The sequence below is a fragment of the Macaca fascicularis genome, chromosome 1 (assembly GCF_037993035.2).
Source record: "Macaca fascicularis isolate 582-1 chromosome 1, T2T-MFA8v1.1".
Classification (NCBI taxonomy): domain Eukaryota; kingdom Metazoa; phylum Chordata; class Mammalia; order Primates; family Cercopithecidae; genus Macaca; species Macaca fascicularis.
This window is the reverse complement of record NC_088375.1, coordinates 160,362,373-160,387,099: the sequence shown is the minus strand read 5'-3', so window position 1 is coordinate 160,387,099 and position 24,727 is coordinate 160,362,373. Positions and strand designations below refer to the sequence as shown.

The 24,727-nt window shown below is 33.7% G+C and overlaps 1 protein-coding gene across 21 annotated transcripts in view; it reads left to right on the top strand.

Annotated features, from left to right (window-relative positions):
* The window catches only part of TNNI3K (TNNI3 interacting kinase), a 301,864-nt gene that overhangs the window by 10,133 nt on the left and 267,004 nt on the right, over positions 1-24,727 (top strand). For 14 of the 21 annotated variants that reach the window (XR_006691546.3, XR_001484720.3, XM_005543016.5 and 11 more), the window contains exons 3-5: positions 1,497-1,582; positions 2,718-2,815; positions 22,058-22,168. Coding sequence is in view for 19 of the 21 variants with exons in the window: in XM_005543016.5 (XP_005543073.2) it covers positions 1,497-1,582; positions 2,718-2,815; positions 22,058-22,168 (295 nt within the window). In the remaining 2 variants the exon portion in view is untranslated. The remainder of the gene's footprint in view (positions 1-1,496; positions 1,583-2,717; positions 2,816-22,057; positions 22,169-24,727) is intronic. The other 7 variants (XM_074003752.1, XM_074003744.1, XM_005543017.5 and 4 more) reach the window with 1 other exon arrangement.

Sequence of the window (24,727 nt, the reverse complement as noted above, 5' to 3'; positions counted from 1 at the left end):
ATGAAACATAGTATAAAACCACAAGAAAGAAAACAAAGTATTGGGTTGGGGGAGGTGAGAGAGGCCTTCTGATCCTAAGAAAAACTATGTAACCAGCAGCCTAAGCAAAACACAGAAGGATGGAAGGATGCACGTTCTTTTGAGCTAACCATAATAAACTTAATGGCAAATAGTGAAAGAAGAAAAAGCTTTGGAGCTCCTATGTAGCAATAAACCCCTGAGAAAATGCAGTTTTTCAGTATGTATGTCCAATGTTATATAGCAATACCTGTTATGTTTTGATGTTTTCAAAGTGGAAAAAAATCATTTCATCAGCGTGGTAATCCTTGAAAGCCTTGTTCTTACAGTTACACCAGGATTCAAATCTTATCCTGATTCTGCCTCTTAAATAGTTTGTTTTCTTTTTTCCAATTTGGGCAAATTATTTAACCTCTTTAAGCTTCAATTTCTTCAATTATAAAATGAGTAAAATAATATATGTGACAATACACATGACATTGTGCTTTGGTGAGGAATAAGTAAGGTTAAGTGCTTACTACAGTATCTGGCATGTGATATGTAATCAAAAAATGATTATTGCACTGTTGTTAACATTGCCAACTTCACTGTGAATATACAACTTTCTTTGTGAAGTATAACTCTTCGGGTAATTTTAGCATCATTTTTGTTGAGGCTCAGAAAATGACACCTCAAAATGAAAGCCCTACAAGCAGCCTTAGAAGCAAAACTTTCTCTCTGACCTCCTCCTGTCCTCTTGTCTCTGGCCCCTCATTTTCCCCTGAGGATAGCCATAGAGACTAGAATCCTTCTCCCCTCAAGGCAGGTCATAGAAACTAGAACTTACAGAGTTGTTCCTGTATCTTTGAGTCTTCATTCTGAAGGCTCTTATGTCTTGTGTGTCTTGTGCCTTTTAAAACTATGGTCAAACATATTTTATGCCTTTTCTTCTATTAATGTCCCTTTTGTCAGTTGATTTCAGCAAACGTTCAGAGAGGCAAAGGGGAAGGTCTTTCTTGTCTCCTATAATTTCATGTCATATTTGACTTTTCTTGGCCTTTTATATTTGACAACAATTTTCTGATTTCTGATTTTCTGATTTTAATAATAATCAATTTTATATATGTATTGTATAAGTATTCCCTACTAACAGTGACTCTCAGGTTCCTAGATTATGTCTGACCTTGGTTTTACTTGTCTTTAAAAAGTGGCACTAAATTCACTATTGTGACACCTAGTAGCTGTCAGTGATTCTGGAGCAACTATTGGAAACATAGTGTTATTTCTGGTGACATCATTACAATGTAAAACTACAGAATTTCCTCTCAATTTTAATTCTTCATATAGAGGGTTCAAGATTCTTTCTGTAAGTACAAAATAATCTTAGAAAAAATACATTTCTGAATTGATAGTAACAGAATTTGCATTTATAATTTTCAAATGAAAGACAATATGCTAAAAGATGAATTTTGTGATCATCTGTAAAATGTTTTTTTCAGCTCTGATGAAGCCTTCAGTAAAGTCAATTTAAATTACCGCACTGAAAATGGGCTGTCTCTACTTCATTTATGTTGCATTTGTGGAGGTGAGTACTTGAAACTTAGTACTTCTTAAACTGGTTATATGTGTATATCATCAGTGACTTGAGCTGCTTAATAGTCTACAAGAGAATTCTATTCATGCTCAATTTTCTCTTCTGCTTTGCCTTTTCCAACCTTGATAATCTCAGTTTAGGCAGTAACTATCAGGCAGAATATTCCAATTGATTTAGCTTTAAATTTAAGCTTCATTGTGTTCCTACCGGAAACCAAGTCACTCAATTTGCTTGGAAATCAAAAATCTCTTTTCAATATTGGGCATGCCAGTCAGGGATTAACTTAAATTCAGAAGCAGTTAAAGATTCCCCCAAATAGCATCAAGCAGTTGCTTCACAATCTTCAACAAGGGTATGTGGAAAAGTGACAAATGCCAAAGATAAAATCTAAAAGTAAGGATTGATGAAAGTGAAGATTAAGAGTTTAATCTGGCTTACACTTAATTTGTTTTGTTTATTAATGTATCTCAAGCACTTTGAATGGTGCCTGGCATATAATATCCACTCAGTAAAGTTATTGAATTAATGAATGAACCATTAATATTTATTTTGTTAACCCAAACTAAATTCGTTGAACTTAACTTCTTAAAATGGAACAGAAATGTGTGTGAACTCTAACCATATTCCTTAACCATTTCACCCAAACAAACCAAACAGACTCTACTTAACAGATTGTTCTCTCAACTTTAAATGTGCCTTCCCAACCTTGGTTATATCCTTCATATTTCTTTGATCTAAATAAGCTCTACTGTTAATAATGTTCAGATAAATCCTCTACAACCAGATTTTTTAATTTAAGCTTTTTCACTAATAGTTTATTATGGTGAATCCTCTTATGTGTTTATGTTTCAAAACCATCCGATGATGAGGATACTAAATAAAAAAATCTAAGATGAAGAATCAAAATACACAGCATTTGAATAAAGTTTTATAAATGGAAAAAACGGAAAAGAAATATTCCCTACTAAATAAGGTTGCCAATTAATAGAAAACTTTACAAATGGCCTGCAGAACGGCAGCTTGACATTTTTAAACAGCTGTATGGCATTTATCATTAAGTCAAAGAGAGTCTTAAACTCACCCCATCCCCACAACGATTTAGCCTTCTTTCATTTTTCTCTTTAAGGCAACAAATCACATATTCGAACTCTTATGTTAAAAGGGCTCCGCCCATCTCGACTGTCAAGAAATGGATTTACAGCCTTGCATTTGGCAGTTTACAAGGTATGACACTTTAATTGCCATAATCACTGCTTTGGAACTAAGGATAATGTGTATCTTTAGAGTTGGTTTTTTTTTTTTTTTTTTCCAAATTAGTAATTATGGAAAATTTTCAGTGACCAGAGGCGTTACATTACTAAAGGACTTCTTTCTCTTTATTGAGCAGATATCTTCTGTATACTAGACACATACTCCTTTTAATGCTTTCTCTATTTAGCTCATTTAATTCTCACAAGAATCCCACAAGTCAATATGATTATTCCCAAGGTTACATGGTTAGCCAGGGGTTAGCCAGGATTTAAGACAAGGCAGTCTAGTTCTGTTGCCAAAGTTCCTCATCAGAACACCATGCTGCCTCTGTGCAGAGAGAGATGAGGCTGTACTTAAAGACAAAAGAAGCACATTGAAGCTGTGTTTCTTTACTGCAAATTTTTCTTAAAAAACCTTTTTGCTTCAGCTGTTTTTTTTTCTTATATTAGTCCCTGGCTCCAACCTAATCTCAGCACCTGATAGAATAATAAATATAATAGTGGATTGGACAAACTGGGATACTTACTGTTGGAATTGAACCTTGAGATTTTCATAAATATAAATTTATAAAACGTACAAATTATATAATATACATTGACCATTTTATAATTATAATAACAATTTCTACTTTATATTTGTTATGAGCTAAATATCATACTAAGTTAAATGTACTTTAGTCATTAAAATAATTGCATATTAGGATTTATTTTACAGAAAATGCAATTAAAGACTAAAGTAGATACCTGGACAATATTAGAATAGTGATTAAAATCAAGTACAGTTGGCTCATTACTCCCAGAATCTCATTTGTATATTACGTATTTTGTTCTTTCTCATTTTCATGTGAGTCTGTAACAGAATTTTATTTCAGTTTTTTGTGTGCAGGTGTGGGAGGAGGGACAACTTTTTGCCTGTATTAGGAACTCCCTGCAATATCTCCCTCCCCCGACTGCTAGAGAGTTTGTCATTGGGAGGAAATAGGACCTTATTTTCCCATGATTTAGCTTCACAAATTCCTATAATTCATAGTGCAACTACTCTAAAGTTTCGTCTCTTTTCATGCCCAGTCAATGCCTAGTCAATTCTTCTAATTCCTTCTGGGAGAAAGCCTCACTTACGTCTTTAATACCTGTTAATTATCCTGCTAAACTACAAAAGAGTCTGAGTTTCCAGTGTAGAAAACAGCATCTGATGTTGACTTTTCTGCTGAAAGGCAGGAGGTGAAAGTAGAAGAGCTTCAAGGAACAGGAAGGTAGTGATGGATAGCCATGGCACTGTATGAAACCATGAATTCTGAACCTCACCGTCTGGGAGATTTTTTCTGTATTAGTTCATTTTACTAAGATTTAGCATGACACTGGCACACGAATGGGTTCTGAATGATTTAGTGCTACAATATTTAAAGAATATATTTCTTCAACCTCTGTTTATAATAACTAAATTTCCATTTTTAGAGTTTTCTTTGCTCTATTTTTATGTTTTCTTCTATTTTAGAGAAGGGTGCATAAACTATAGCTTTTTCATAGCAAGTTTAAATGAAAATTTAGATTCTTAGGAAACAAAGCAGGCAAAAATATTAAAAGGCCATAATAAAATGCATAGTTATTTTGCAAATTTCTTAACAAAGGTAAAAAACAAATTAAAGTTACTATTTCATTTTAAACACAAAAATAATATAAAGTAGTTGTTCACACTACCAGGCATTAAACCTAGTAACCATTAAATACATTAAACCTACTCCTAATTATCCCTTGACAGAACTACTCCACTAAGTATATAATTAATTTTGGGCCCAGTTCCCCACCCCCATATAGTATTAATAACCTTTTAATTTTAATATTATTTCAAACTTAAAAGAACAATTGCAAGAATAGTACAAGAAACTCCTTATCCAGGTTCATTAACTGTTTGCATTTTGTCCCATTTCCATTATTCTGGTTTTTTTTAGAAGCATTTGACAGTAAATTGTATACAACATGCACTCTAGCCACTTCAGTCTTCATTTCCTAAAAACAAGAAAATTCACTTATATAACTCCAATGCAATTATAAAATAAAAAAATTGAGATGATATTAACATGATATATTATAATCTATAGTTCAAAATCAAATTTTATCAATTGTTCCAATTGTGTCATTTATAGATTATTTTTTCTTGTCTGGGATAGGATTCAATCCACAATCATGCATTTTCAGTTTTCTTATTTCTGTAATCTCCCTTACTCTGAAATAATTTCTCACCCAATCCTTGTATTTTATTATCTTAATATTTTTCATGCATACCACTTATTTATACATATTTCTTTTTTTTTTGGTATTACAATCGAATTTTATTTTGTTCATAACACTCACAAAATGAATAATGTAAATATCCCATCCTTTTGTTCACTACATCAAATAGCTCTTTCAATTATACACCCTGGCATGCTGGGCCTGACTAATCGTTAGAGGAAAGGGGTCCCGATCCAGGCCCCAGAAGAGGGTTCTTGGATCTCCCTTAAGAAAGAATTCAGGGCGAGTCCACAGTGCAAAGTAAAAGCAAGTTTTTTATGAAAGTAAAGTGGTGAAAAGACAGCTACTCCATAGACGGAGTAGGACGTTCCTGAAAGTAAGAGGAGGAGTGCATCCACCCTAGGTACAATGCTCGTATATTTGGGGAGATGTGTCCTGCTACAAGGGTTTGTGATAACATATTAATTTTCTTAATTACTATATTTTGCAAGAATCGATATTATTATCTTTAAAGCAAAATTAGGAATGCCTTTGTTCTACAGATATCAGGATATCTGGACACTCCCAAGTCTGGATCTGTTCAGTAAACATTATTAATTTGTTCCCTTAACCATAAACATCTGGAGGTTAAGAATGCCTAACTTTCTGAGAATGTAACCCAGTAAGTCTCAGACTCATTTTCCTATTTTCCTAGCCCTCACTCAAAATGGAGTAGCTCACTCTGGTTCAAACGCCTCTGACATCATGACTGGATATTTTCTAATGAATAATCTCTGCTTTCATTAATAAAACCAAAGCAGATATTTAGCTTTTTAATACTACGTGAAAGATTAATCCCCATACACCTTTTTGTTTGTTTGTTTTAGTTTGTTGGGTTTTTCACAGGGTTTAGTTTTATTGAGGTTTAATATGTACCGAATACAATTATCAATTTTAAGTCTACAATTGTTAACTTTTGAAAATGTATGTAATCATGTAACCATCATCACAATCATGTTATAGGACATTTCTACTGTACCAAAAAGTTCCCTCATGCCATTTTGCAGTCAATCTCCTTCTCACCTGGTCTCTGGAAACAAGTGTTTTCTATCACTATAGTTTTCTCTTTTCTAGAATTTTAAATAAATTTATTACATACAGTATGTTTTCTTTTCTATATGGTTTCTGGCACTTATCATAATGCTATTGGGATTCACCCATGTTATATATTCAGTAATTAATGCTTTTATTGTGGAATTGTATTCCCTTATATGGATATACCACAATTTGTTTACCATTTACCTGCTGATGGACATTTTTCCAGATTTTGACCATTATAAACAAAGCTGTTTTGAACACTCACATACAGGTACTTGTTTGAACATATGTTTTTATTTCTCCTGGGAAATACCTAAAAGTGGAATTGTTGAGTCACATAATAAGTACATGCTTAATTTTATGAGAAACTACCAAACTGTTTAACAAACTAGCAATTCCTTCCTACATTCCCATCAGCAAGGTATGAGAGTTGTAGTTTTTTCACATCCTTTCCATCTCTTGGTGTAGTCAGTCTTTTCTTTTTTTTTTTTTTTTTTTTGGCTATTCTATTGGATGAATTTTAGTATTTCATTATAATTTTAATTTGCATTTCCCTGATGACTAAAGAGGTTTTTATGTGCTTATTAGGAATCTTTTATTTTTTAATGTAGTGTCTGTAACTCTTTTTCCCATTTGTAATTTTGCTTATTATTTTCTTGAATTGTAAGAGAACTTTATTCTAATACAATTCTTTTACTGAATATACTTTTGCAAAAATTTCTCTCAGTCTATGACTTGCCTTTTCATTTTCATAATAGTGTCAGTTGAGGAGTAAAAGTTTTCTGCATTTTTTAACTTATGACTGTAGTGATTACAATACCCTTATAGATTCTTAACATTTCATAGTCCACTCTCTGTAAATATTGATATACTTCACTTAAAATATAAGAACCTTCCATTAGTATAGTTTCACTTTATCTTCATTCTTTGTGCCATTATTGCCATATACATTGCATCTATACATGATAGGAGCCTAAATATATTATTAGAATTTTTGTGTTAAACATTTATATCTTTTAAATAAATTAACAAGAGAGAAAATATGTTTTTCAGAAGTTTGATAATAATAATCCTATGTATGGTTTTCTCTGTTTAAAGCTCTTTAAGATTCATTGAGTTTTTATACCTGTAAGTTTATGGTTTCATCAAATTCAGAAATTTTGACCATTAGTTTTTCAAATACATATGTTAGATTGTTTGATAATTTTCCACATATCACTGAGTCTGCTTTTTTTCTTCTATCTTCTTTCTTTCTGTTCTCCAAATTAGATTATTCCTACTTATTTGAATTCAAGTTCACAGACCACTTCTCTGCCATCTCCCATCTGATAGTCCACCAGTGAATTAATTCATTTTGGTTATTTACTTCTCTGTTCTAGGCTTTTTATTTATTAAGATTAATTAAGTTATAATTTCAATTTCTCTGCTATAATGACACATCTGTTATTTCATTTTTTCCATATTTTCCTTCAAGTTTTTGAACCTATTATTAGTGACTACTTTAAATGTCCAATCTGCTGTTTTCAACATCTGGATTAGCTCAGTATTTGTTTCCCTTTCATCTTGACTACAGAGCACATTTTTCTGTTTCTTCATATATCAATTAATTTTTATCAAAAGTTAGAAATTATGTATTCTGTGTTATAGGAAATTTTTATCATGTCATCTTCCTTTAAAGAATGTTGAGCTTTTTTTATGTTTGTTTTTGTTTCATTTTTGGCAGGCAGTTGCATTTCTGGTGGATATATTTCAATCAAATCAGTCTTGATTGGATATTTTGTTAGGCTGAATCTATTTCAGTTTGAACTTAGCCTATTTGCATACCTCTTTTTTTTTTTTTTTTTTTTTGGGGGAGACAGTCTCACTCTGTCGCCCAGGCTGGAGTGCAGTGGCCGGATCTCGGCTCACTGCAAGCTCCGCCTCCCAGGTTCATGCCATTCTCCTGTCTCAGCCTCCCGAGTAGCTGAGACTACAGGCACCCACCACCACGCCTGTCTAATTTTTTGTATTTTTAGTGGAGATGGTGTTTCACTGTGTTAGCCAGGATGGCCTCGATCTCCTGACCTCGTGATCCGCCTGCCTCGGCCTCCCAAAGTGCTGGGATTACAGGCGTGAGCCACGGCGCCCAGCTGCCTCTTGGCATACTCTTATTCTAGCATGTGGTTCACACTCCTGGACATGGTGCTTACTCCTAAAGTATGACTTTTTGGTATGTCACCTGAATTCCCAAGTCTTACTGAGAGACTCAGTAAAGTCTCTTCATTCAGCTGACAGGAGTTCCAAAATCCCTCAGTACTGCATGACCTCCAGTATCACCACCATTCACCTTTTAGCCATAAATCAAGTGATCTTTTCTAGATCTTCCAGAGTCTTTCTCTGTGCTTATGCAGCCCAGCTCAAGGATTCATGATGGATCTCCATGCAGATTTCTGCAGTGCCCTCTCTGTGCAGCTGCTGCTTCTCAGTTACCCTGCTCCACAAATACAGCCACTTCATAATATCAGAACTCTCATTTACGCTCTTAACTCAGTGAGTCTTCCTATTATGCTTTGTGGCAGAAAAGTATTTCGGCAGAAAACCATGGAATCACACAATATTCCGTGGTTGCCATGGGATATTGTGTGACTTGCTTTATATCTTTCTCTTAAAGGACACAGCTCTTTGCTCATGTTCTTCAGTGCTTGAGAACAGTTACTTCGTATATTTTGTTCCATTTTGTAGATTTTATTTACAAGTAGAGAAAGTCTATATAAGTTGTTCTGTCATGCCCATATCTACTTTTGCATTGCTTCCAAAATGATCTGAATGAAACAAAAATCTATGCTATCAGTGCTCACTTTAACACTTACTCTTGTCATTCATTGCCTATATAATGACATTCAAACTCCTAAATAAAAGACTCAAGATTCCTTAATTTATAACTTTTCTGGAATCACTTTCCATACTCTTTTCCTGTAGTTTCTGCCTGTTTAACCCTAATGGTTTTCAATGTAATGTGCATGAGAATCATATAGTAACTATATGTTTAAAATGAATATTTCCCTTTCTACTTTACTCGCATTTAACTTGTACATCTAGGGTATTCTAGGAATCTAAATTTTTAACAAACAATCTAGGAATTTTGATGTAAGCAATCTAACTCTACATATTGAGGATTACTGTTCAAGCGTGGCAACTCAAATTATGGTCATATGATCAGTAGCATCCACCTCAGCTAAAAGATTTCAGAAATGCTGCTCTCATTTCCTATCCAGCCCTATTCAACCAGTACTATTCAGGGATTTCTAGAGAAACTTAACCAATAGGATTGGCGGATCTATCTATCTATCTATCTGTCTGTCTGTCTGTCTGTCTGTCTATCTATCTATCTGCCTGTCTGTCTATCTATCTAGAGACATATTTATTATAGGAACTAGCTCACACTATTATGGAGCCCAAAAGTCCCATGATCTTCCATCTATAAGCTGGAGAATCAGGAAAGCTGTTAGTATGATTTGGTCTATGTCCAAAGACTTGAGAACCAGGAGAGCCTATAGTGTAAATGCTAGTCTGAGTCTAAAGGCCCCAGAACAAAGATCAGTGATGTCTGAGGGCAGAATATGGATGTCTCAGCTCAAATATAAACAAATTCACCTTCCTTCTACCTTTTAGTTCTATTCAGGCCTTCCAAAGATTAGATGATGTCCACCCATATTGGTGAGGGTGATCTTCTTTACTCAGTCTACTAATGAAAATGCTGGCAGGGCATGGTGGCTCATGCCTGTAATCCCATCACTTTGGGAGGCTGAGGCAGGTGGATCACTTGAGCTCAGGAGTTTGAAACTAACAGGGTGAAATCCTGTCTCTACTAAAAATACAAAAATTAGCCTGGTGTGGTGGTGCACGCCTATAGTCCCAGCTACTTGGGAGGCTAAGGTGGGAGAATCACTTGAAGCCAGGAAGTGGAGGTTGCAGTGAGCCAAGATTGTGCCACTGCACTCCAGCTCAGCAATAGAGCAAGACCCTGTCTCAAAAACAAACAAACAAAAAAACTAATGCCTTCTGGAAATACCCTCACAGACACCCAGAAATCATGCTTTACTAGCTATCTAGGCATCCCTTAACCCAGTCAAGTTGACACGTAAAATTAAGTATCACAACCAGAATGTATATTTTTTTAAAAATCCCAGCTGATGTATTTGTAGACTAAAGTTTGAAGATTGCCATTTTGGATAACTCCATTCTTTAGGCCAAACAGTTCCACACATCTTTATTTTCGTTCTTATAATTTCTTCTGCTTAAATATTTTCTAATTTCTTTTCCTGATGCAAAATTATTGCTTATTTAAAACCAAGATAAATTGAATTTTCTTGAACTCGCAGACAGATATTATTGCACTCTCTTTTCAATTATTAAGTTTACATTATATTTCATTATAGCACTTATAATTATTTATTTGCATATTTCAAATGTTGGTCTGTGAACTTTGGACACTGGGACTGAGTCTTTTTCTTTGATTCCTCAGTATATGGGGCCTGTAAAGGATCCTTAAGAAATATTTGGAAATTAATGAGTGTCCAAACATTAGAAGAAACAATACTTGACATCTGTCGATATTATGTAGCTTAAGACTGTCAGCTTAGAAGCTAGACTACTTCTGTTCATATCTCAGTTATGAGACTTGCTAATTATGCATATTTAGGCAAATTGAGTTTTCCTTCTGCTCCTCAATTTTCTAACCTCTAAAATGAAGCAGATGGAATTATCTATTTTATGGTGTAGTTTAGAGTTTAAGGAAACAAATCATATGCAGTACTTAGCAAAATACCTAGCATATAGTAAGTACTTAATAAAAATTAACCATTATTATTGTTGAACTCTAACTTCGACATTTATTGGAAACTAACATGTTTTTCATTTTGCATAGAAAAATTAAAAGAAATGGATTGGATTTTCTGGATTATTACACTCTAAAGAGATGAGAAAATGTACCAAAGAAATGGTGTCTATACTTAGATCAATGGACTCCAAACATCTTTTATCATGTACTCTATAAAATTAGCACCCCCAAATGCATACATGTGTTCATAAATTATATACATTAACAAAAAAATCAGTTAATAGCTTAAGACAAAATCTACTCTTTGGAAGACAATCAGTGTTAAAGTTTGTAACTATACATTTATATTTCAAATAGCCTTTCTGATAATATAAAATATTTTGACAAGTTTATTACAAATATGATTAGATTAGAAAATTGATTTATTTGGAGCTCAGATTGGTAGAAAAAAGTACCAGCTTTTTCTTTGCTGCTTCTTACCTTAGTAATATATATGTTGTGTATTTTGTTCACAGGACTCTCTTAAACATATCTGCTAATTTTGTCTATTCAGTTAAAGTGTCTATTCAGTTAAAATTTGATATTAAAATTTATAAACCCACTTACTTTGGCTCACATAAGCTATGGCACATCCCCAATAACTAAAAATTTAAAAAAAAAGAGTGAAAGAGAGGCAGCTCTCAGTCCTTTCGTATGTAGAATTTTAAGTATTTGTATATTATACTTTGGGTAGTATATGTGACACATGACTAGCTGATATATGAACTGAAGCCGCCAGTGTAAATTTACATGTTAAACATGAATGAAATTTCATTCATCTTTATATATAAATGTATATAAGTAGATTTTCTAATTCTTTTTGTACCTAATGAATTTTATTACAAGATTCCTGTCACATTTATAATCCCTCTATAGGGCATACTTCTTTAGGTGGTATCTAAATTGTAATCCTAAAATGAAACACAAGACTTTGGGGAAAAAAGTGAGACCTCTGATATAGTTTAGAAGATCTTAATTGAGAAAGCTAATGAACAAAATCCTATTAGCCCATCTAATTTAGCCTTACATGTAACTCTCATTCAATATGCAGACAAGTCACTTAATGAAATTTCTTTCATGAGAAAGAAGTAGCATTTTGATTCATTAACATTTTTTTAACATTTCATATGATAAAGGCAAATATTGAATGGTAATGGTCATTTATCCCATCCTATATATTTCTTGCAAGATCTAATTCCAATCGTTCAGAAACAGAACTCATTTTATATAGGTGTTACAAAGGGGAAGGACCCGAATGGGGGAAAAAATCGAACTAAACCTATGTTGCCTGGCTTACTAGACCTACGTATTTTTTGTTACATAACTGTGCCCATCAGAAAACTCTGTTTTCTATCAGTGGCGATTTGTAGCCTGAATCATTGTATTAATATCTTTTATCTTGACTTTTTTTCCCTCTTTAGCACATATATTTGATTGCAAAGTTGAAATTTTGTTTTCAACTATCCTGAAACTAAGACCCTAAGTAAGTGTTTCATACTTTCTAAATGCTATCGATTTAGACCAAGGTTCCACAGCCTTGGCACTACTGACAGTTTGTATTGGGTAATTCTTTGTTGTGGGAGGCTGTCCTGTGCATTATAAAAATGTTTAGCAGCATCCCTGTCCTCTGTTCTCTAGACGACAGCAGCCACTTCCCTCATGCCAATTGTGAGTACCAATAATATCTCCAGACATCACCCCTGAGAGGCAAAAATCACTCCCAGTTGAGAACCACTGATTTAGAAGACAGATTACAATATTTATTAACTTAAATGGAGTTTTTAAATCTAAGTTACTTTTTTATTTGAGCAAATAAAAGTTCCTGATTAAAGATTGCATTTTCCCTAAATGGGAATTTGACGAGACAGTAATAAGAAGTACTTAGAAGAAAAAAAAAAAAAAAAATCAAAAAAAATCCCACTTTTTGCATATTTAACTAAATTCTCCAGTTAATGATGACTTTTAAACACTTTAACAGTAGATTTTCACTTAAGAAACTAGAGAAAATTTTTACTCATAAATTAGAACAATCATTAAGATAGCTTGTTTATATGCACATTTCCTTTTAGTAATGAAATATTTCATAGTCTCTTTGTAAATGAACATATTCTCAATAAAATCTTTATAGGATCCTAGCTGAAGATGGTAATTTGTAATTTATGCTTCAATTCTTATACCAGACAGTAGTATTTCCTGGAAAACCTTCCCTGATCCCTCCCAAGTTTGGGTTAGATATTGCTGCATTGTACTCTCTTAGCACCCAGTACTTATTATGCTGTGTATGCTACTGTATATTATTACTTAGCTAAATCTTTATATTTTCCTCTATATTAGGGGTCATAATCTCACATATTTTTAAGGATGACATAAGTAAATGAAAGTGTTGGATAATATAACAGAGAATGATAAATGGGAACTTAAACTCAAGACTGAATATTTTTGAGATACGAGAGAGTGGCAAAGACTGTGGTAACTTAGAAAACATATGCCTCATGTAAAGAGAATGGTCACTCTTCAGCTTCAGTTAATCATTGTCATGTAAAAATGTAGACCCATTATTTCCCTAAATTTAAGAGAATCATAAATGATGTGAAGTTTCCTAATATTTCAATGTTGGCCATTAATGCAGATTTTTAGTTATAAATACTCTACAGGCTAAGCCATATATATTTCCATTCCTCTTGTAGCCTGTTTGTAATCTCTGATAGTAATTATGAGCATCATCAAGGCAGAGATCAGATCCAAGTTGTTTATCATCTTATTCTGAGTGCTTAGGACAACCCTTTATGTACACACATTAATAAATCGATGTTTTATAAGTGAAGAATGAAGTTATAGTTCTATGGTAACTGGGGAGAAGAAAAGTATTTCAAGGGAGGTAGAATCAGGTTGACAATGGGCAAAATAGTGTCCTATTTGGGCCACTAGAATAGGAAATTGTCAGATATCTCTTTAAGGGATATTTTAGTAAATTCTGGGGAGAAGAGGATATAAAACTGGGTTGAAAATAAATCGAGTTAGGGAAATGGAGGCTATAAACATTAATTACTCTTCCAAAAAGTATAAGATTGGGCAATATTTGAGGAATGGCCAGATCAGGAAGGTTACTGAAACAGCATTGTCCTATCTTTTTAAACTATTTCTCTTTGTATAAACATAAAAGTTCAGAGTTTGTTTAAATATTATTTTTAAACTTTAAAATATATATTACGTTATAGCTAAAAACAAATTTTAAAAATTAGAATATTCATTATGCCTTTTCAAGTAGCATGTATTTACTTCCCCTGCCCCACTGCAATAGCTAGAGATTCTTATTATCCTCTTCCTGTTAAATCATCACTATATTATTAAATGAGAGATGATTTAAGGATGTTCAAGGGCCAATTGGAAGCATGCTGCAGGGAGAAAGACATTATAGAAAATGAGAAAATAGAAGAAGGAGGGTTGGCAGAGGTGAGGGTAAAAAATAGGTCTAAAGCAAGAGTACAGATACTCAATCTAAGAGTATGTTACTTCTCTCTTTTACTTTTTTTTTTCCAAAATTTCAAGCAAAGTCAAGTATTTCCACCACATTGAAACTCTTAAAAACTGATATCTTTTGTGAAAATAAATCCAAAATTATTTCAACAAGAGACGTATAGGTATGAACCTTTGTGAGTGAGCAGTTATTTTCATACGGATTAATGGATACTTTCACTGGGGATGTCTATGATGCATGAGGCAGCTCTAGTCCATTAAATTTTAATGCCTGGAACTAAGTACATTTCATACTGAAGCCCTGAATAGTTCCTTGTCCTAAAGGAAAACTTAATAATATTCTTCAACACCTCCAAAATTGCTTTTTAAAAAAACTGTTTTCCTTAAAAAACACATAAACTTTAACAATTGCTATGCTGGTGAAGAAAAAATTTACTTAGAGAAACATATTTTGAAAACATTTATTTATATGTCCCTATTTTATATCCAGAAACTTAGTTTTCTTTCCAAACCAAGTTCAGCTCCTTCTTGGAGTTTGTTATGACACTTCAGAGAATATTAGAGGTGAATAAGGTATTACAGAAAAGAATTTAGTCCAACTCTGTAACCCTACAGGTAAAGAAATGTAAGTATTTTATGACTAAACATCTCTTGGGACAGAGTGGGCTGAGTCATAGGTGAATATTCTCATAGAGGTAGGCCAATCTTGGTGGTGATACATTTAATATGAATATAAGCTTACACCTGTAAGTATATTGAGTTTATAAGCATTTGCACATACATTATGTCATTTGATCTTTATTACAACCTTGTAAGATAAGTAAGGTAGGTCTTATATTTCTTTTTATATAAATGAGGAATATAAGGTCAGGGCTTATACACGAAAGACAAATTATTAGTAGTTGAAGGATAATGGGGGGAGGGGGAAATAACATGATGTATTAAGAAAAGCATAATATTAAAAAACCGAAGACCTGATTTCAAATCCCAGTTCAGCCTCAATTTAAAGTTACATTAAAGAAACACATTTTATGCTATGGAATGTTAACTGGGTTCTCTAAAAAGTGGTCTCTGAAAAGAATATAGGAGTACAAGAGATTTATTTAAAGGTGACACCTCTGAAAGGAAAAGGAAGGAAACAGAATTGGTTATGGGGTGCTGTCAGATCCCAATACAGATCTGCTAAAATCTCTGCCAGCCCATTGAGGAGCTCCAGAGGAAAAATTGCCTATGAAAGGAGTGCCACATGGGGTAGAAATGTTGAGTCCCTTCTTTTACCACCACCTTACTCAGTCATCGACTGGGAGTAAGGACCACCCTGAGAAGAGACTGACCACAGCTCTAACGCTGCAGTGGATCTTGAAATAACTGAGAAAGCTGCCAGCGAACCACCATCCTGCCACACTCTTCATAAAGAGAGGTCTCAGTGGCATATCTATTTCTGCCACACATGAGGAAATGCTCATGATTCTACAATATATGATAAAAGGAAAGTACGTATATGTAGAATTAGATCAATAGTGTCCATAATAACAATTATTATGTGTCAAGCATTGTACTAAACACATTACAACACTATCTAATTTAATCCTCACAACAATGCTATGAGAATGATACAATTGTATATTCATTTTACAGACAAAAACTTGACAGCTCAAAAGGTTAAGAAACGTGTCACAAATGTAGGAAGTGCCCATCAATATGGAAACACGAGTTTGCTTTGCTGGGGTAGCTTGTGCTCCATCTAGTTGCACAAACATACGTACATAGGACAAAGAATGGAAGGGAAAAGTACACACATAAATAATAGTGATTATATGGTAGTACTGTGGGTTATTGAATTATTTATTCATTTTCTTTGTTTTTTACATTTTCTTCTCAGAGGTATTCTGGTTGCCTGTTGAGGCATAACAAACTATCCCAAACTTGGTCCTCTAACGAAACTATTTTCTTATTCTCATGGCTTCTTAGTTCAAAAATTCAGACAGGATGCTATGTGGATGGCTTGATTCTGTTCCACAATGTTTAGAGCCTCACCTGAGAAAATGTGAATGAATGGGTTTATTCATCAGCCAGTAGACAGGAATTCTCTGGAGGCTTAACACACTGACTGGGATAACTGGAAGGCTGAACTTAGCGAAAACAGTTGATTGGAGAGCCTTCATGAGCGATGTGCCTTCTCCATGTGGACTGCATTTTCTTATACCATGGCTGACACAGGTTAGTCAGATTTGTTACATGGTAGATCAGGGATCGCAAAGCGTGTTTTTCAGCAAACAGGAAGGAAGCCGTGTGGTCTTCTATGCCCTAGCCTTAGAAAAGAAATACTCTGCTCCACGCTATTGGTCACAATCCACCCAGGTTCAAGGGGAAGGGACAATGAAAGCAAATATCTGTGGGTAGAGTATAGATGAATGCTCATAAAACCTCCAGAAAGTATATTTTGTCCATAATCAGAAGAAAGTACATTTTTATACATCAGTTTATTTTCTATACTGAAATAGAGTTGAAAATTTTTTTTGTTAATAAATACATTTTAAAAATGGATGTGATATTGTAGTAGAGGATTTGAGCTCTGTGATATAGTGGTCGCTTATCTTGACTTTATCCATAGCAATAATCACAGAGCTAACAACAAAGCAGGATATTAAGTAAGCGTTGTTTTAGAGTTTTATGGGTAGTACAGAGTTGCATTTACTACCATTACAACATGTTTTTATCCATTTACATACATTTTGGGAGATCAATTTTCCCTCAAATTCTATTTCTCAAGGATATAGCTGGAGTGCTTTTTTGTCTAAGCTTCGTTCTTCTGCACATGGATTTTCTTCTGTTTAAAAATAATAAATATGATACACACAAATACATTACAAAGAGCTTATTTATCTCACACTTATAGGATGCTTCTGTGTGTCACATTGAATAATAATGCTTTAAATTTAGCTAGAGAGTACATAAGGAAACTTGCCAGTTCCCACAAGACTCTTCTCTAAGCAAGTCTTAACAGACTTTCTTTTAAAAACATTGCCATTAGATGTTTGTTATATATGGCAAACTGCAAGCAATAAATGAGATCAAACTTAGAGTATTCGAAATGTGCCCAATATTTGCATTTTACAGGAAATTTTTTTTCCAGGAGGTGTGTACCATATTGCTGACTCTTAAAATTATTCCATTAGGACAAAATATTCCTGTAGAGTAAGAGACTTATCAGTTAAATACAACAAACGTATGTCCTCTCAAGTTTTTCCTTGAGACTGGATCAGGAAAACCACTATGGAAATTCAGAAGTGAAGTACTGACTTTGGAGTCCAACAGACCTGGGTTTGCATTCCACCTTTAACACTTACAAACTAAAGTTCAGTTAGCACTTTAAATTCTTTGAGCCTGAGTGACACCGGCTATAAAATAGGGTTAATAATTATTTTCTCTCATAAGTAAATTGTGACGCTTAAGTGAGAGGATATATATAGAACACTTTTCATGGAACTTGACTTATAGTAAGCAATTTATATGCAGCAATTACTGATTTATGTTTATTATCTTTAGCATAGCTGCATAAGATAAAAGTTTTATTTTGGTAGTATTCAGTTAAAAAGTATTTAGACCAATTAGAAGTCAATCTTGAGAAATCCAACCAAGGTATGAAAGGATAAATTATTACTCTTAACTTTTGACCTTACCATTTGCCCTTCTGAAGGAATCCTAATATACTTAAAAAAAATTCCACAAATATTGACTGAATAAGGAGAAAATACAGAGATACTTGAGGAAAGGATAAATGTGTGTTTACTAAAACTGCCTAACAGATAAATGTTTCACATGCTCTGTGATTTATATAACATTTATTTTAATTGAGCCTAGTACAGTACTTGGCAGAAAATAGACATTTATTAATAAATATTTGTTGAATAAAACAGTATCCCTCTTTCTACTGTTTTATACAAGTTATTTATGTATTAAATATGTAAACCATTTGTCAGTTTTATATGTTGTGAATATTTCTCCAACTCATCACTTGCCTTATTGTGTTTTTAACACTTTAATTTGCTCAAATCTATCATATTTTCTCTCTATTTTAAAATATAACTTTATGCTTAAAAAGATCTTCCCTACTACTCTGCATTTAAATTTATGACCATCTGCAGGAAAAACGTTTTAAGGCAATGTTTTTCCTATTTATCTCAAGACTACTCATGCCTTTATCCTTCACTAAGGTTATTGGTAAAGTGAGAGTTAACTCCTTTGAACTGTTTTCTCTGGAGGAGGAATTCTCAGTTTCTGGCAGCCTATCCACAGTTAAACTAGTAGACTTTTCTCATTTCCAGTACTGGTACAGCCTTTTTCCATGTTTTATTCCTTTGTTTGTTTCAGTGCCTAACTCATGAAGCAGAGGGAGTGGAGTTAGAAGGAGGAGGTGAAGGGAAAGGGGAAAGAGAAGCTAAGTGATGAAATCAAATCAATATTTTATTTGGAAGGTACCATTCATTGAGATTATACTGAGCCGCAGGCTCCCATGTCCAATAATAACGAATTGTATTGAGTATTGTGGTGCCAGGTACCTTTTAATTGCTTCACAGATATTATCAGAACAATTTTAAGGTGGATATAATTACTCTTTTCTTTTTATATAATCAAGAAAATTTGCAAAGAAGGGTGACAGAACTGCTCCAGTTCACATAGTCATTGTCAGAGCTGAAATTCTAATTAGGGAGGCTAATTCTATGACCTGCATCTTAACCCTGCATTATATGCAGCTCAAATTTAACATGTGAAAATGAAACATTTTACTTCTGCCTCAAAATCTGCTTCTTCCTGGTTCTTCCCTATCTCTCTCTCATTTTATTTTCCTATTGCTTATTGCACTTGCAAAAAAATCCAAATACCCCATACCATGGCCTAGAAGGTTCTGCAAGATTATACATCTTTGACCTCATCTTGAAAACTTTTTTCATTTGTTTAACCATTCACTCAACGTTGGTCTTATTGCTGGTCTTCAAACACAACAAACTTATATCTGTCTTACAACTTTTGCACTATTTTTCATATTTTAATGTTTATCCTTGAAATTGTGACTTTCTGCCATTTACCATTTATCTAAAAGGTCACCTCTGCAGTGAAGCTTTCCCTGATTAACCAGTTTAAAATAGCCATCTAATCATTTGTCTGTTTTCATCTCATAGCAGTTGATACTTTAAGCTACTGTATAGCAATTTCTTATTTGTTTACTTTTTGTCTCTTCATTCATATAAACATAAGCTCTGTGTAAAATATAAGCTCTGTGAGAGCAGGGATTTCACTATCTTTACTCACTGCAGTGTCACCACTGCTCAGAAAAGAGTTTAATACACCAGATATGCTCAATAAATACTTGTTTGGCATATAAAGGGTGTATTGAAGAGAGAAATGCATGATCAAAACTGGATGTAGGAAAATGTATCTAATAGTATGGAGGATGGACTGCAGTGAGAAAAAGTATTAGTTGAGGAGACTAGTTAGGAAGCTGCATAATATGGAGGATGATGCTAGAAATAAGGAGAAGAAATGAGAGAAGTGTAAGTCAGTTAAAACCAGTAAAATTCTGAAACTGAGCTGAAGGGACTCTAGGTCCCTTGGAATAAAAAAGTGCCATTCATATAAGTAAGGAATGTTAGATGACAAGTCAGCCTGGGAAAATTATAAATGATAATTACAAGAACAATTCTGAATTTTGCATTTGAGATGCCATTAATAGGCAAAATATATGGGACTCAGAGTTAGCAGAGAAGTCAGGACCAAAGCTGCATTTGTCAGATTGTGTAAGAATTACCAAAGCGGGATTTAGGAATGGGAAAGCAGCTTAGGGCTAAATTTCCAAATCATACACTTTTAGAAGACAGTCAGAAACAAAGAATAGGCAACAAAAAGGAATCAAAGAATGTATAGTTTTAGGAAAGCAAAGGAGACAAGAATTTTGAGAAGAGAGAGATGATCTAATCATAGAGAGAATGACTACAAAGACCCTGGTTTTGATAAATAGTTTACCTTTAGAAATTGAGGAAGTGATTTGAAGAGACTGGTGAGGTCCTTAATGCCTCTGGTGGAAGAAACAGTCATGGTGACTTCTCCTGGTAATACAATGCAAAGAGAAGCGGGAAATAATCTGCCTTAGTGAGGAGTAGTGTGAGAAAAGCAAGATTCAATGTAGAATAAGTATGATGAACTCATTTGAGATTTATGTGGAACTTGGGTATACCTACCTAAAGATTGCTAAAGAAATGAGATTGGAACTGTCAACAGATTCAATATCTTTTTTTCAGAAGGTTGGAATATGGAGGCAAGAATAGGGATAAAATTAGCTTAGCTTCAGTGGAAAAAAAACCCTTTTTTTTAATAATGGAGAAAACATAAGTTTATAGTTCAAGCATATAGAGCCAATGCAAGAAGAAAGGTTGAAGATGCAATATTTATTTCACTTTCTTGAGAAAGCAAATAGAAAAAGGAGAAGATTTGGAAACCATAACATTAATTTTACTATTTGTAGCTCTTTACCAAAGGTTTTTCATTTTTTAGAACTTCTTGTAGGCCTTTATGTAGGTGTGACAGCATTAAAAAATCAAACTTTGTCTTTTAATGGTAAAGTTTTCTTAACAAACAGTATTTGATATTATATGTATGTAAGCCATAAATGCACTGGCCTATCTTATGACTTTACTTTATTGTTACTTGGTGTGTTGATAGACCAAACATTATAGAAGTTGTGGTTTAAATTCCTACTTTGAGTCTTAAACATGGAAATCTTTGTATTATAAAGATTATATACAATACAAAATTACAATATTGAATTACAAAATAAAAAGTCAATGAATGTTAATTGCTATTAATATTATAAATATTATTTCATGTATTTCCAGAGGCAGAAATACAATACAAATAATATTATAAAAAAGTAAGAATAATTGTTGCACAAATTTTTCAAATTTAGAGGCTCAAATAATGGTTCTAACATATTCACTTGTAAAAATGAGTCAAGTTAAGAAAGATATTATGAATTAATTGTTCATAGATTTAATGATATTATGTATTTGATAAGAAGAAATTACTGAACTATCATGAAACAGCCTACCGGGCTGCATGCACTTTGTTCAGTACTTGGTTCATGCTCTCTTCTTAGATGGCATATTTCATCCTCATCTCTCAAAGAAAAAAAAAATAAATCTTTAAACTGTTTCTGTAAATTCCTGACCTCACTGGGAGTTAATTCTAGTTGCTGGGAAAGCATATTCATTGGAGTAACCTACATGTAAAACTGAGTTTGTGGTTGCAAGAGTCTCACCATAGGTAATGTCCTTTCTGTCTGTCTTGTTCAAGTGGTAGAGGATTGATTAGAACTGAACACCTTTGTCATTTGGTCCTACATTTCCACCATCTGAGAACTATTCTCTGATATCTAAGGTGCTCTTATGCTAGAAATCGCACTTAAGTTTCCTTTAAGCACCTGAACTGGCTGATAGAAGATCAATACATCTAGTTGCACAGCTTTTGAACTTGTTACTAGCAGAAAAGTAACACTAAAGATATGTTTCCTTACAGGATAATGCAGAATTGATCACTTCGCTGCTTCACAGTGGAGCTGATATACAGCAGGTTGGATATGGTGGCCTCACTGCCCTCCATATTGCTACAATAGCTGGCCACCCAGAGGTAAATCATGCCTTTAGCACCTGTGAAAACAAAGATTATTTATTTTTGGGTCTTGTTCTTAACTGTTTTCAAATACTGTCTTTGAGACTCTACAGGTTGGTTTATTTTTTAGCTATTGAACACATTGATTTCTTACTGGGGTAAAATTTCGCTGTATAAATGAGCTTTGGGGCCGGGTGCGGTGGCTCACGCCTGTAATCCCAGCACTTTGGGAGGCTGAGGCGGGCAGATGACGAGGTCAGGAGATCGCGACCATCCTGGCTAACACGGTGAAACCCCGTCTCTACTAAAAATGCAAAAAAATAGCTGGGCGTGGTGGTGGGCGCCTGTAGTCCCAGCTACTTGGGAGGCTGAGGCAGGAGAATGGCGTAAACCCGGGAGGCGGAGCTTGCAGTGAGCCGAGATCGCGCCACTGCACTCCAGCCTGGGCGACTGAGTGAGACTCCCTCTCAAAAAAATAAATAAATAAATAAATAAATAAATAAATAAATAAATAAGCAAGCTTTCGCTAGTCAATTCAGTCAATTTTCTAACAGTGTATTCAATCATCAGTTAACATAACAATAACATAGTTAGATATACAGAGGCTTTATAGCGGCTCAATTTCCACAACTTGCCAAGTTAACCTTGGGAAAGTTACTGAATCTCATGACCTGCTCTTTTCTTCACTTATAAAATAGGAATATTTGTAAGCCTATTATAATGATTAAATTAGATAATTTATATAAATAACTTTATCGTTTGCTTAATGCAGAGTAAGGACAAAATGAAAAATCATTCACTCGTTTATCTACTTATGTATTACTTGAATGAATATTTATTCATCACCTATTATGCACCAGATACTGTTCTAGGTGCTAGGATGACAGTAGCAAGAAAGGCGAAATTTTCATTTTGTAGAGTTTAGCTGTAAAGAATAAAATAGACAATAAAGACAAGAAAATATTATATAATTTTAATTAGTAGTAAGTACTATAAAATAATAAAGTGAGGTAAAATGAAAACAATGAGAAAAGGGGGCACTATTTAAAATAAGCTATACAGAAAAGGCCTCTGAAAGGAGGTGATACAGGAAAATAGATTTAAATGTAATGAGAATGTCAACCATGTAAAAGGAGAGAAAAGAATTTCAAGCTTAAGGAATGGCACTTGCAAGGACCCTGAGGCCTAAAAAAGCTGGATGAGATTGAGGGACATAATTGAGTCAGAGTTTTAGAGTGGAGTGAGCTGGAGAAAGAATGATGAAGACAAGGTCTGGTGAATGGTTCCAAGCCAAATCACACAGTGTTTTAAAGGTCACAGGAAGGACTCTGGATCTTGTCTTAAATTTAAAGTATTAATTTTATATATCCTATTATGGGAAGAACTTCCATTTGCATGATTTGACTAACTTCACAAATCCTCATGGAATAGTTTTTACTGCCACTGCCATTTGATAGATATAAAACTAAGGCTCTTATATAATAATTGTCTTGACAAATGACAAAGCTATTGAGGAAAAGAAGCACGTTTGGAATCCTGATCATTTTACTCAAAATCCCATGATTGTCACACTTTATCAATTGTGGAAACACCAATAGCTCAACAATGTAAAAGATGAGAAGTCTCATATCCTCATTATTAAATAGTTATGTTTCTCCCTTTTAGTGATGTTGCAAATTCAATTATACCTTCTTCACTAATACACACACATATATGCACACAAACTGTGAACAAATAGAGCTGCATATAAAATTATACATGAAGCCTATAAAATAGATGTGATCCATCTCTCTTGACAGTGTCATTTCAAAGGACTCGTACATACAATAAATATTAAAATATCTCATTGAGAGCAAAATAATTTCCTTCATGTTGACATTTCCACTCCTTTCCATATCACCTTATTTCCTGGAAAATAAATCCTTTTGGTGAGATTCATTGTAAATATAAGTGAGTTTGTGGTACTTGTGAGGAAAGGGGAAATTCCATTAGATTCACTTAAATATAAATGTTTTCCAAAAAAAGAAAGAAAAAACGGAGGCCACTGATAAAGTAAATGAGTGGTAAACATTAAGAAATCTGGGTGAAATAATTTATGAGTTAGACACTAAGTTCTAGCAAAACATGATCAACCTCTTAATGCAGGAAAATGACAGACTATGTCTTCAAAACAAAATGCTTTTTTTCCCTAATGTATTTATTACATTTGTGAATGATAGCATTACAAAGGCTTCTAAAGCAAAGAGTTAGTTAAGAGCTTAGTTTCTTCATCTTCTATTCAAATAGCTCTGTTTTCTTTTTTCTAAATCATAATATGGAAGAAGGTATTATATTGATTTTACCGGACTTAGGGCAAACTTCACCAAAGTGTTCCAAATAGATCTCTACTCTTGCCTTGCAATTCTTCATGGGTTTTCTGACTTCCCTCATTAGCTGATATTTGATGACTTTTACAGTCAACAGCTAACACAGCAAAAAGCCAGTATAGATACATTAGCCTTTATTCTCTTCTTCTATGGGGGGCTAATTAAATTACTGATCAGATAATAAAGAAAAGGGTATCCAAAAATATCTAAA